The sequence below is a fragment of the Melitaea cinxia genome, chromosome 16, assembly GCF_905220565.1.
Source record: "Melitaea cinxia chromosome 16, ilMelCinx1.1, whole genome shotgun sequence".
In the NCBI taxonomy this organism is placed as follows: domain Eukaryota; kingdom Metazoa; phylum Arthropoda; class Insecta; order Lepidoptera; family Nymphalidae; genus Melitaea; species Melitaea cinxia.
The window spans coordinates 5,095,508-5,110,294 of record NC_059409.1 but is presented as its reverse complement, the minus strand read 5'-3'; the positions used below and the strand labels follow the sequence as shown (position 1 = coordinate 5,110,294).

The 14,787-nt window shown below is 31.8% G+C and overlaps 1 protein-coding gene across 1 annotated transcript; it reads left to right on the top strand.

The window, feature by feature from the left end:
- Window positions 1-13,312: 13,312 nt before the first annotated feature.
- On the top strand, window positions 13,313-14,421 carry LOC123660834. Its single transcript, XM_045595866.1, has 2 exons — window positions 13,313-13,359; window positions 13,774-14,421. The coding sequence occupies exons 1-2, from the start codon at window positions 13,313-13,315 to the stop codon at window positions 14,267-14,269; spliced, it is 543 nt and encodes a 180-aa protein (XP_045451822.1). The 3' UTR covers window positions 14,270-14,421.
- The last annotated feature ends 366 nt before the right edge of the window (window positions 14,422-14,787 follow it).

Genomic DNA, 14,787 nt, shown 5'->3' with positions numbered 1-14,787 from the left:
TGCATTTGAATATTACCCGTAACGTATTACTTTATTTATTAAAGACTGTGGTTTTGAGTAACTAACACATTAGTATCAAGTAACATCTTACAGAGGTTTCAAGACATCATGATGCGTCATTTTATGTCAAATAGGTATATGTACAGACTTATTAACTAGGTATGAGTCGAGGTACCTACAATCAAATGAGTTTTTATACATTAAAAAAACAAATCGAATGACTTAATTTACTATTTATCAAAATTTAAAATATTTTATCCTAAATTTTTGCATTATAATATCAATTATTATTTTTATTAATAACTCTATATTTTAATTATATAAACAAAATAATCTATGTGATCTAATTACAGACGAAATTAGAATTCCTGATTAAAATAATATTAAATATATTATCATATTATCAATCTCTAATTATAAGTATTGTTGAGTTTTTTTTTACTAATCCATGTACCTATATAGAGTTAAAGCTAACCTTAGTCGTACCTTAATGATGTTAAAATTATTATTTAAAAAAAGTAAGATCCCTTGTTGTTTTACATGTATTAAATACTTAAAGTATAATGATCATAATATTCGAAAATTGAATAATTAAATTTCAAGTCAAAATATCTCATATTATACTGTACAGTTAGCACCCTTTCACCCAGTCGCAACATTTCTAATACAAATATTGTTTGTCTATTTGAGTTTCATTTCTGCAACTGTAAAAAACATTCTCCTTAGGGATAAGAAATCTATTACCTGTTGATTCATGCCTTGATCTCAAAAGTTTACGACTAATTTCAGTAATGTAATCGCTCTAAGGCTTCTGTTACGGCTTTGACATTGTCTTTATTTTACATTATAAAAAGAAAATCTTCTATTAAAACGAGTTCGGTCTCTTTTCAAGGGTAACTCAAAATTTTTTTTGTACTTTAATACTCTAAAACATTCTGATAAATATATGATAATGCATGAGATCTAAAGAGAAAAAAAAGTTGATTCGTGTATATCGGACTGTTTTTGGATTAGGTACGTGACGAACGGCAACAATTTATACCTATCTAAAAGTTTGTTTATTAAATTCCTAATTTCACGATAATATTGGTATTAATTATACAATCGTTAATAATAATCGTTCTAGGGTAAAAATATAGGGTAAAAACTTTTTTGTATTTGTATATATTTAAAAATAACATTAAAATCATAATAATGCTTTAATTAATAAAATACACATTGACTGGTTCTGCCTGAAAATTATTTTTGTAATAAGACTGTGTTATATTTTTCATCGTTAGTCAATTCGATGTCTTTGTTAAGCGTCTCGTTAGTTTTTTGTTGTAGGACAACGATTTTATACCAGCAGGTGGGACAACTGGCATGTGTTATAAAGTCGTTGACACTAGATGACATTGACAACTAAAATTAAAGCTTTTAGCGCTTTCTTCAAAAAGCAACGAGTACTGCATCACTGTTGTTATTTTTGTCTTTGACTAATTACTCTATTACGTTATTTAGTTATTGGCAACGTACGAAAATAAAGTTATTATTAAATAATTTATCAATAACACTCGATGTTACTAGAATAAACTTGTGATTTCATCGCGGAGTGCATAACCACGATCTTGTTCATTCGAAGCGATATTTTGATAGTTACTATAAATATATCTTAATACCTTATTTGCTTTTATATATTGTCTTAATAATATATTAACCGACTTCAAAAAAGGAGAAGGTTACTCAATTCAACCGTATAAGATATCGAGGGAAACCCTCTAAAATCGTAGTGACGACTAGTGCTTTTGTTAATTTTTTCGTCTACTTACGTTGTATCACTTGTCGATGTAACTGAAGTCAGTTTTTTTCGTTTGCGAGCAAACACAATTATAATTATATATGTATTAATATAGATAAATAAAGACTATTTAATGATTTCTATTACATTCACCTGTTTTAATTGCATTCTGTGTTCTTTTTAAAAGCGATGTTAATTGAATATTTATACTAAAATGCCTGTTTCCGTCTCGCTTGTCTCGTTTACATTTATTTCTGAATGACTTTGAATGTGGCTTTATTATGCATCTAACGATGCAAAAGTGGTTTCGTAATTCGTACTAATGTTTGTCTGTTTATCGTTTTAAATTTTTGCTTTACTTTATATTACATTTCGGACCTTCAATTTTAATTTTACATTATTTTTACTGTTACTTTTATTTTTAACCGATTTGAAAAAAACAGGATGTTCATTCATTCGACTGTATTTTTTATACGTGTTACCTCATAACTTTTACTGAGAGTGCCGATTTTAATGATTGATTGTGATCGAGATATTAAGATTACTTTTTGTATTATCTTTAATAATGTGTATTATTGATTATTTTATCGACTACCTACCTACATTGTATCACTTGTCGATGTAAATTAATGTCGCAATTTTTTCGTTTGCGAGCAAGAACAAATATACTTTACGTAGGTTTTCAATGTGTTCTGTTCGGATTGCATTTTTTTAAAAGTATTTAATTATTCAGACTGCGTACTCTATTATACATTTTAATAAATAGGTATACGCAGAAAGTATTAGGCTGTCTATAACCCTTTGTATTTGGTCGATGACCTCAAAATCCTAAATCATTGTTAGTTAAGCTTTACACCTTGTCGACAATAAATTGAAACTGATTTATTTAGAAGGATTACCTTTTTAGACCATCGAATAAAAAGTATGATTGTATGCCGACTCCTTTTGAATACGAATGATTTTGTGTCTAAAAATAGTGTTGGGAGGCCAAACTTTGACATTTGAAGTTTTCGCTTTACCATTTGTTATATTATCTTAATGACATTCTATTGAAATTCTTGGGTATAATGCGGTTAAATTACTTTTTTTTTCAAATATAAAATTTCGTCATTTATGATCGAATATTTACAATTACAATTATTCGTAAATGATTCCTTATCAATGGGTTTTCTTAATTACACAACATTAACCGTTTAATTATTTATTTATCTATTAGATAAGTACCTTCGTGTAGATTATAAAGTTCAATACTTAATCAAATGCCTAACCAATCACTGGCATTGTAATCAGCGTAAAAAGTTGATGGGACAGTAAATACTGTCACTAAAATTTTTCACCGTGTGGTAATACGCGAAGGCTGTGTTGTACTTCTAATTTAATGCTTATTACAATGTGTTAAAGTGTAAATTAGCCTAATTCGGTCTTATTTTGTAGCGCGTAGTATATCGGTGCCAGCTGTTCGTGAGATTCCGGCGATCATCGGTCGTATTCGGGCAGCGAGCGTCTTTGTTCCCGTTGGATCGTAAACGCTGCTTCGTTTCTTTAATGACGCAAATGTAAACAAACTAGATATTTTGTAATCAACTTGACTTGCCGTGATTGCAGCGGTAATAAATTCGTAAGCTATTAGATGTATACTTATTGGTTTTAAATGGATCTAGTTTAGTTATAAAGAAAATATTGAATGTTAATAAGACAGGACTATATTAATTAACAACTTAACAAGTACCGTTAATTATGTTCTGTTCACAGGATAATTTTAATACCTAATGCTACTTTTACTACGTTTACAATTTTATATCTTCAAAATTAGTGCAGCTTAATGAAGTTTTTAAACACAACACACTCAAACAATTTTGTACTAAGACTAATATAATAATAATATTAAGCAATAATTGTCTTAATGCAAAAACTGATTTTAATGACGATTAACCTATTTAATTGTAGTTACATATATACTTTATCGCTAATATTATAGGTAATTATATATAGGTACCTACTTATTTTACAAACTGTGATCATAATTACTTTACACTCTCTTCACACAATGATTAATTATTACAACAACATTGCAGGCCTATCGATTTTGATGCCGTACATATATTCATATGCCATTACTTGATTATTATTTTATACCCGGCCGTTAATACCCGGTGATCATTCTGTTCGATCAATTTTCTGTTGTTTAAAACAGTGTTAATTTTTTTTAGGTTCTTAAAAAAGGTTAAATAGTAATAAATACGTATCAAGTATCTAAACAGAACCATTTTTGTTATTTATTGTACATAAGTATATGTAGATGCAAACAAAACCTTTAAATTTTAATTATTTTACTGTAAATTCAACTTCATACCTAATACACGTGTTTTTGTGTAAACTAAATGTTTTTTTATAACTTCAATTAAACAGAAACCAAATTACATTTACTAATTCAAGCGTTACTATCTTTAATAACAAACTGTTTAAGAGATAATTATACCGTTGACACCCGTCCTAGTTAGTCTTATATACCTGTGATGTTGAAAAACATTATAAGATCAACTTCGTTCTGTTTGTCTTGGAAATTTCCAAACAAAACATTTCACGTCACGAGAGTTCAATATTTTAAAAGTAAATACGGTTGAACGTTTTGTGGTTACCAGAACACTTCATCTATTTATACTTTAAATGCTGAATTGTCTTGAACTTCGAATTTGATTTCTGATCTTGAAATGTCAAATAAATTTATATTTATTTAGCGACACTAATTCGGAAACTATAAGACTTTTGTAGGAACCTACGTTCATTAGTGAAAGTTGTGACGATTATATAAAATTTCGTTCTATAATTATTTTTAATAGAGATTATTGACTAGTTTTTATTTTGTGTATATTATAAACGATAAATTTTTGTTTAATGCTTACATTAGAATTTTCACGTATCATTCGCTCGGAGATAATGGTTGTGATCGAACGTGACTCTTATCACCGAATGTCGTAGCGGCTATTTTGCGATAAGTGATAATATGTACGAGAAACATAATTCAGACTAGCTTCAGCTTAAATTTTATCGGTCATTGTCTCTATGTTTGCGGAGGGTTTTCAACGACAGATATTTAAAGATTTAAGTAACCAAATAGGTATTGTTATTATTCGATAACCTACATAATACGTTTTTTACAAATTACGTTTTTATTCTTTTACTACGTATATTTTTATTAACCGGTAGAACAGGTTCAGTTGTTTTGAGCCAACCTACAATTCTTTGATAACCTTTTCAATAAAATAAAAATACAATTGTACCTATCTACTGTTTTTCCAGAACCATTATGAGACTGTAGGTAGTAGTATTTAGAATGTCAGGTTAACATTTCGCACGTGCCTGTGCTCCGGTTTATTTAAATATAATGGAGTCTTGAGCCATCATCTCTATTAAAAGCATCGATTTAACTAGCGGAATGAGATCGTACTACTGTAGTCCGTAAATATGGGTCGGCTGGCGTGTAAACTTGCTCGGTACCACGTCCCAGAGCAGGTAATGAATAACAATAACAATAGTCAATTCATAATAGACAACCAAGGGAATGTTCTTTGTTTCGACAAAAACTTAGAACCATCTTTAAAAATTCTTTGAACATTACAAAATTTGACTTCTGTAGATAGGTAGCTAATAACTATAATAATAGGTAAGTGAAATAAGTTATTTACTACGCATAACTTATAAAGAAAATATTACAGAAATATTTCAAATTTTCAAATCTTAGTCGAGTGTTACTTGTGACACTTAATTAAAATTACGTAATCGTCAAATGAGATCGCAATACTAGCCGAAACTCGGATTGCAAAAACGATCTCGCAGTAGTGTCGCGTGGCGCGAGGCGAGGCGAGGCGCGGAAGTACGGGGAACGGTGCGGCCTTGCGCGGTCGCGCGCCGAAGGTGAAAGTCTTGGCGAGCGATTATTGAGCCTCGGACCAACATCCTCCTGCTTTCGGCCTAATGGTGTCATGGATTACACTAAATTCCTCACGTGACCTATTTAAGGTCGAATGACGGTGACAACTCTGACACTGATGTTTGCCTCGGTGTTTTTATTGATTTAATAAATTAAAGTAAAGCAATTTAAGATTTCAACTTCGATTGGACATAACCAGAGCACAGAAAAGTAGTTAAAGATTAAGTGAACTTTTTCGTTAGTAAATACACTTGTTTGCTGCTTAACAAATAATCAGATAACCTTCATAAAACAAGTAATTGTAAATAATAGCAGTAATATGAAGTTTATTATAGCCCACAACGCAATGCACCTTCACGCATGATTGGGTAAGGCGATTTGAGGGTCGGGCAGCTGCTTGTCACCATTTGGCTCTCATTCAAATCTATTGTAATGCACAGGATGCATTAAAAGTGAAGTTATGACGATGGGACATCTTAATAGAAATTTAAATTACTTCTAGACATACAAAGAAAGTACTTATGATACATTATTATTTTTAAATAAGGAAAATATGAAAAAGTGATACGAGTCCGTTCTTATTATGTTTTAATATATCAAAGTGCCGGATCGTTTACTAAAAACAAAGGAACGTGTGATGCCAAGACAAACTGATCTCATTGTCAGGAACGAACATTTTAAATCCCAATTTTTTCTACATTGTACATTTGAATGAAATTTTTAAATAATGTATTACTATTTTATTCAAGTATATCTACTGATTACTATCCAATATGAAAACCATAAATATGTACGTACCTATGTTGAATACTTTCTGAGTTGTAAGATATGACTTTGTTTTCGGAAGAATTTAAACAAATTTTTATAATTTAAAAATTAATACAATACGACCAAAACTGAATAAAAATTAGAAAATAGGTTCAGTATCATGCAGCTGGTGTAAGTTAACGTATATTGGCATGAAATTGAGATTGCGCTCCAAAAACTACGTTCTTGCCTCAAAAGTATTCGACAGAAACATGTTATAAAGAATTCTCGTCACTATTATCTTGTTCTGTTGATGATAATTTTACTTTAAGTTACATTACAGTTATGTGGTGATCTGACTATATGTAAACATGATTTCACGCCATTTTGGCGTGAACTTGTGTAGGCCTATGTCCAGCAGTGGACTGCAATAGGTTGAAAAGATGAAATGATGACTTATATAGTCACCCAGAATATCAATTGAGCAAATCTCTAGGATTCTTATCAAGATGATTTATTTTTACAGTTTTTATTATTAAAATGAGTACTTAAGGGATATAGTGTAATATATAATATTAAATAAATAAACTAAAATACTAAGGCCCGTTTCAACAGTTGTGGATAAAGTTGATCCTGAAAAATAAGTTACGATTAGACTTTGTACCTTTAGACTTTTTTCACCTCAACTAACAAACTACAAGTTTTGCGAATAGAAATAATCTCATAAATACAGTGAAATTCGATAGTGAAAAAAAGATACATCAAAAACTTTTCGACTGTCCCTACGTACAGTATCGAATCTGAAAATTTTCAATTTTTTTATTGCATGAAAAAACTACTTTTTATGTATATTTTCAAAGAAAAAAAAGAGAAAATGCTTTAAAATACACATAAAATCACATTTTTCATCAGTTTATACCTACTCATTATTGATACTTAACAACTCATTCAGCGTAAAAAATGTAAAGTGCCTTTTTTCAATTTCGATATTATACGTAGGGACAGTCGTTTTATCTGTTGGATATATCGTCATCTGTCAAATAGCGTTATCAACAACTGGTGAAACAGGCACTATGACTAAGAAACGTATTATTGATATAATATAATGTATTGTAATTTTTTTTTTAAATCAACAATTGTGATAATTCAACTAAATATCTTAAACGCCTCATTAGTATGCGAAAGCTGATATTCAGAAAAGGTCACCAAGCGCTATAAATAAAAAATGTTTAAAGGCGATGGATTACAGTAAATATAATGAGGTATCCTTAAAGGGTCGTATAGCTTTAGCCGTAAGACTGGGGTGTTTCCCAGCGCGCCCTCTGCCATCGGAGAAGTTGCTGAACGAACGCCAGCACCGCCATTACACCACGCGCGGCAGGCGGTCGCTAGTGCAGAGCAGAGTGCTGTCAGTTTGGCGCGCGAAGCCGTATCGTATACACGTATATACTACTTCGTCGTTCCAGTAATGTAGTGTTCGCCTGTTTGGACAAGTGTGAAGTTGATTGTTTCATGTGATACAGCTTGTTGAGATTGACATTATGTTTGAATTAAACGCTTTTTTAAATAGTTAAGTGGACTTTTGGATTTTACTATTGGTGTTAATATTTTTAGAGTACTTTGCATTGCAGTTTAAAAGGTAACTATTATTTTTAGAACTTAGATAATTATTATTTTATATGTAATTTTCAATTTAAAAAAAATCGTTCATTTTTTGTAACTTAATTATTTAATGTATTCAATTTAATTTAACTAATTTTAGAAAATAATATTAACTGGATTAAAAATATTTTTTATTTCTTTTAAAACTTGTCTATATAATTAAGTAACTATGTGTATGGTCCTCATTCACCCTTTTACCCATGTCTCTCATACTGAACGCCTACTCTTGACCTAAGCCCTTTAAATATTAGTTTAAATATCCAGCACAAATGGATTGAGCTTCGAATGAGGTATTTAAATACTTTAGTCTACACATCCTATGATATTTGAAAAGGATTTTAAAAATGACAAAAAGGTAATTTTTTTCTGTTATTTTAACAATAGGAGCTTTGCAAGTTCATTGATGATATGTTTTTTAAACCGCCACGTTTGTCATTCCTACCTGACCAATTATTGTTCATAGCAGAGTAGCGTTCTCTTTTACTCGCAGGAGTACGCCGTCATGACGGCCTATTCTGGGATCATCCGAAAAAAATTATAAATGCAAAACGGTTTAATATTTTCATTGTATCTCTTCTTTTGTGTATTTTACTAACTCTTACCTTAATGATACAAAGCTAATGCGCTATTTGCTATCTTTTTTTTTGTTTAAAAGTTTTAAAGGAGGCCATAAAACCTTTTATTATTGTTCTTTTTAACTATTTCCGCCGAAGTAAAAACCTAATAAGAATTCGCACTTCTTTTGTGATCCCTTTCTTTTGTTTTCAAATATTTTTAAAATAGTGAAATTTATCTTATTGTCTGTTTATCGAATGTCCGTTATTGTTTCGTCGCTAAATGGTTTTATTTTACAAATACGTGTATAATAAACACTTTTATTATAAAATTGTAAATGAGGTTGTACCTGCTTTTTCTAATTTATAAAGATCAATTTTTCCTTTTAACCAGGAAATTGGTTCGCCACGAGTTCCTTTGAAATGGCGTAATGATACGATTGAAATAGGCAGAATGACACGTCTTTATTTTTACTCAAATGAATTTTACGAAATTCGTCTAAACAAATTTATACTTTTTTTATTTTTTATTTGATATGATACATATAACCTAATAAAATTATTGTTTACAATTTTTTTGTATGAAATGTGTATAGAAAGCAGTTAATATAATTATATGTTTATTATTGTTTAATTATACCCTCTGATTATTTTGTAATTGACCACGCCTATCCGCCGCAAATCAAGGCCATTTTCTATTATAACTGAACTTTATTATCTGTATCGTGTTATCTTTCGATAACAAAGAGTATACAAATTTGCATAAAAGCGAATATTGTCAAATCAATCTGTTGATGCGAAATATGGCACACAAATATATGTCAAAAATGTCCAACTTTCCAAAATAAAAATGTATACCTATTAAAGTAAAGCCCTAAAGTGTATTAAGTGGCCTAAGTTCAATTTATGGTAATGAAAAACACCCACTGCTTAAATCTGACAAGATGGAAAAACAAAGTATTATGAAATTAGCATTACTTAATAAATTTTTAATACAAAATTTAATTAAAGTTTCAAGTGTCTAGTAAGTTGTACGTATGTATCTCTTTATTAGTTGACAAATTTTAATATCATACAATCCAATGTATAATCAACGTATTATATTTCGTGACAAATATATTTTGTTTTACTTAATGTTGATTTTCCACTATAAATTAAGTAATATACGCAGTCAATAACTCTTGAGTGCGTCGGCTGCGATGCCATTACTTGTGATTTATTTCCGCTGTGTCGGGTCCATTGTCTATTGTGGCCTATTAACTTTATGCGTGCCTCTCCAAAGCGGGTAAGGTATATCGTTATATGTTAATTCTGATTATCCCTCGTAATATGTTACAGGTTATTAAACTATATAGTCATTGTTGAGTTATATTTTAAAGGTAACCGTTTACAAGGAAAATACTGCAATAAAAACAAAATTTATTTAAAGTGACGTGTGGCAATAACGAAAACCATTGAGGGAATATATTCTTACACAGATTTTTTTTTAATCTCTATTAATTACTATAATTGAATGAATAACTGTAAACAATTCAACCATAAAGCATGTTAATATCAATGGAACAAAATGTGTCCACGATGAGGTATATGTCTTTGTTACATAACGCGTTATCAGAACATTTGATAAGCTATTTGAAATAGCCTTGTAAGTTCTTTTGTTTATAAATGATTTATCAGAATTTCTTAGAAAATAAAAGTAATTATTAGATGAAATATCTCTATTTCCTAAGTAATTGTATTTTAAAAACTCAAAAGTATGATCAATTCAATATCTAAGTGATTGTCGAGCGTTAAGAGATAAAAGACGACGCCAATAAAGATAAGTATAGTAGTTTATCCAAAAAAAATAGATTAAGAATAACTAAGGTCAGAAATTTGTAATTGTTCTGATTAATACATTAGTTCTGAAAGATGGCGCTACAGCTGCTTTTTTATGTTAAAAAAACGTATGTTTAGATCTACATAACATTTGTGTATGTTCAAACACGACCAAGCATGTGGGAGTTACCTCTGCCCTTTCCATGACTAACAATGCGTTAGTAACTTTTTATATTATTATGACAGTTTTACTCGAAAACTAGGCAAACAAAACTTTCTTTAATCCACCTGTCATTATTATTATATTACTGCATTTTTATGTACGTGGCGCTAAAGATTACGTAGGTAGAAATACAAGTAATCTTTGTGGGAACACTGAAAGCAATTTAGGACAATTGTTCAACAAAATGTAAGTTTGGTTTAATAAAGCGCCGTTTTATCATAGAATGTTACTGTTTATGCTTACAGTACCGTTTCACGCCTACATTCCACGATCAATCATATGTGAGACCTCTTTCAAGAATGCGCTACTAACTACATTTTGAGGCCTTGAAGGTTAAAATGCTGAGCCAACACTGCATTTATTCTAAAAGTAGCAAAAATTTCTATGTATTAGTTACTAATATAGTTTATTTACAGTTTAATAAAACGATAAATTTGTTAATTAATTTTTTGATATATTCTTATAAATAATTCCTTATTTTTATTTAATAAATGATTGGTTTCGGAAGCCATCGTCGAATGAAAGCCAATAACTGAGTATATATACTCCATTTCTATTCGACAAAATTCGGACGCGAGGGTCGCTCGGTCGTTGTACTGTCGAAAACCAGAACAATCTAAACGAATAACGCTCCTGACTCAATATATATTTCACACTGGCACTCTTGTATGAACATATTAACACTAACACGTAGACATTACTGCAAATGTAAACTGATAACTAAAATAATGAAGAAACTGAGACATATGTATACTAATCAAACATAATATGTTTATATATATGAATTAGTGAGATGACTACTTTGAGCGTTGTCTAATTCTGTTGTCATTTGTCAGTAACTACAGTTTCTCTAGAATGTCATTTGGTTTCATGCAAGCACGCGTGTAAGACAGAGAAAAGAAAGTGCAGGTAGTTGGTAACCTCGAGGTGATCGGAGGATTTATTAGATCGTAACTGTAGGGGTCGGCAACGTGCGGCCGACTGTCGAGCTTTCCTCTCAAAAACTAAAAAGTAAAAACAGATCGAATACGTTATATGAGCTTTTAAGCTATGTCAATCATCGGTTTATTGACTTGACTCGTGTTAGTGCAATATGAAATATGTACCCATAATTATTTATTTTCTAACTTCAAAAAACAATTGTTATGCTAATTTAAGCGTTCCAAAAATACATCAATAAAATTAACAATCAATAGTTACCAATACTTTCAAATAAAAACGAATAATTCAAACAATAGTTCGAAAAATAAGGGAAATGTTCTCTTCAATAAACTACATCTACAATAAAAAAAATATTTAATAAAAACTTTCACTGCTTTTTAATTGGTTCGGTATTTCAATATTTCATAATCAGAAATAATCAAAAATATTTTATAATAAACTATAACTTAGAATTAAACATTACCTTTCTTACAGAAAGAACATGTTCGTTATAACAACGTCGCTAATTTTATTATTAAACCATTATATTTTAGACGCTGACTGTAACAAAGAAGTTTATAATTAATTCAAATTAATGTTCTTAATAACTTATCGTAAACTAAAGTTCTAAAGTCGATTGATTCTGTTTAAATATAGAAGAACAACGAGTATTACGTAAGAGTTGAATTTCATTCGAGTGCTTATGTAGGCAAATGTTTCAGAACTTTGTCAAATTTCAAGTGGACCCAATATGTTACAAAAAGAACACTTCGGCTTTCTTTAAATAATTTTTCATGCTATTATTTCAAAGTCAAGTTTGTCAAGATTCCGGTGTTTCATATCATTTTTATGATTATCCTAAAAGTTGAGTTTTCTCATCTATTTCCATATTTAGCGCATCTACAGCTATTTGAAGATTTTGTTTATTTTTTACCTTGTATTTTACAATTTAAAATTATCATTTTGTCAATCACTTTACATTAATTTATTTTTTGTACAATGACATACCTAACATAAAATTTAGCTTACAGTTCTGTAGAAACTTTAGTACCTAGTCCAAGTATGAGGATTGGTACAGTGATTTTCCTTAATTTGTTTTCTTTAACGATAAAACATGTACTAAGCAGATGTGAAACGAGATATTTCATTGATTTCCTTATTTATGAGTTCTGATCTGTGGTATAAAAATGCACTGTTAAATCTTCAAGCTTAGTTTCGTCACTTTAAACCCACGCTGATTGAATTTAATGTATTATTTGCTTGCATTCTATTCTTTTCGGCCCTTTACAATCAGGTGCGATAGGTTTTAACTGATTAACTCGTCGTTGAAAGCTTTTGTGTCGTAAACAAATAGAACGAGTCATGACAGTCAACAGCGTCTAAATGACGGTTTATAGTCTACGTCACCCGCTTCCTCTCCGCACGTACGTAGCCGTACACGGGTGACGCAATTGGCTTTTTCAATGTCTTATCTACAGTGAGGTATACTGTCATTCGTCGAGTGGTCGTCGAGCTGCGCGCGCGCTTCTCTCGCGCGGTTCATTCCGTTTCACTTGTTTGTGTTGCCTGTATACTCGCTCACCGAGGACGAGTGACGAATTGCGATCTTTTTGTGCTTGTGTTTTGAACTTTTGTGATTAGTAACGTGTTACTTACTTGCTGTTAATTAATTAGTTAACATGTATATGTCTGGATTTTTCATTATTTCTTCTGAATTGTCAGCGAGGTACGTACAGGAATAATTATAGAACACCTATTATATTTAAAACGAGTTCACTTAGTTCCTTACCCGCTTTATGTTATGATACGATTACGATTGCAGATTATATCAAGTGTGAATCTTATTGGCCCGTTTAGGGATCGAGGCATTGTCTTTGACCTAGTACTTGCGTCGGCTCAGTTTATTATTAAATGGTGTGCGTTCCGTGATACGTTATAAACATTTATGGATACGACAACTTTTACATTTTTAAGGCCTAACTTTCAAGTTCGGTTATCGACATTTCGAATATATGTATATATATTTTGAATTCATTTTATTACGCCATATATGGTTAATACTTACTGCCATATGTTTTAATTGTGTAATGTTTTTATGTGTCTTGGAATTGGATCTAAAACGATATTATGATTGTTACAGAATGACTCCGCAAGAGGAGCGGGAGAATTCGCGAGGAGCGGAGATAGCCGACGCTTTTGAGGACGACATGTTCGGTCCGCCGCGAACCGAGCCCGCCGCCAGACCCAAGCTCTCCATGATCTCCGCCCGCCTCCGCGCCAACGAGGAGCGCAAGCGAGTTATAGAAATTTGCTCACAAAAGTTGGAGAACATCGAAGATCCTGCACGAGATCTCCGACGATCTGTTTGTATCAATAATACATACTGCCGCCTCAGTGAGGAAGCACGTAAAGAGAAAGAAGCCAGAAGGAGGCGAGCAAGGGAAGAGTGTGACGATTCATGGATAGGAAAGAAAGCACGCCGCGCCGTGGAGGACGAATGCCTCGCCTTACTAGACGCGATTCCCGAACTGGGTGACGCTAACCTCGGCTGTGCGCAGTTAGCGCGACAGATGCAGGACGGTTCGCGACAAGACGTCCTCCTGCCGCCCGGACTTCTAACGGTACTCGACTCATGACCACGCCGTCCCGCGCACATGCACTCCTCGCTGTGATGCCAGCGCCCCGAGTGAAGTATTCTCGCGAGCCGAAGACGCTGAATCCGCTGACCGAGTTACCGGACGCATTCAGAACAACCTCGCCCGATGCGTTCCGGATCGCGGTCTCGACGACTCGCTACCTGACCGCTGGACATCTCATGGATAGAATTCTCGTTACCCCATAACGGACGTTTGACGTTTAGCCAATTATTTGTTATTTAAGAGTACTTACTTTGTTGGCGTGTTTTTATTATTTAGTGAAAGTTGCTCAGATGCTGCTGACGGGCACGGTCCAATTAGTGTTTCGACGATCACTTCTTTTGTCGGAGGACCCGAAGAATGTTTTGTTCGCTAATACGTCGACTCTTGATTCAGACCAGGAGATAATATAGTGAGAACGTTCAACGGTTAACATTGGAGTTGTAGTTTGTAAGCCATAACTATTATTATTGCATTATTGTATTATAAATAATTAATAGATTAAGATATAGTTCAAA

Excerpts from the sequence above, each read along its gene's own strand:
- LOC123660834 (XM_045595866.1), top strand. The coding sequence starts at position 13,313 with ATGTATATGTCTGGATTTTTCATTATTTCTTCTGAATTGTCAGCGAG. Across the intron at positions 13,360-13,773 it reads TCTTCTGAATTGTCAGCGAG|AATGACTCCGCAAGAGGAGC; the intron begins GTACGTACAGGA and ends TGATTGTTACAG.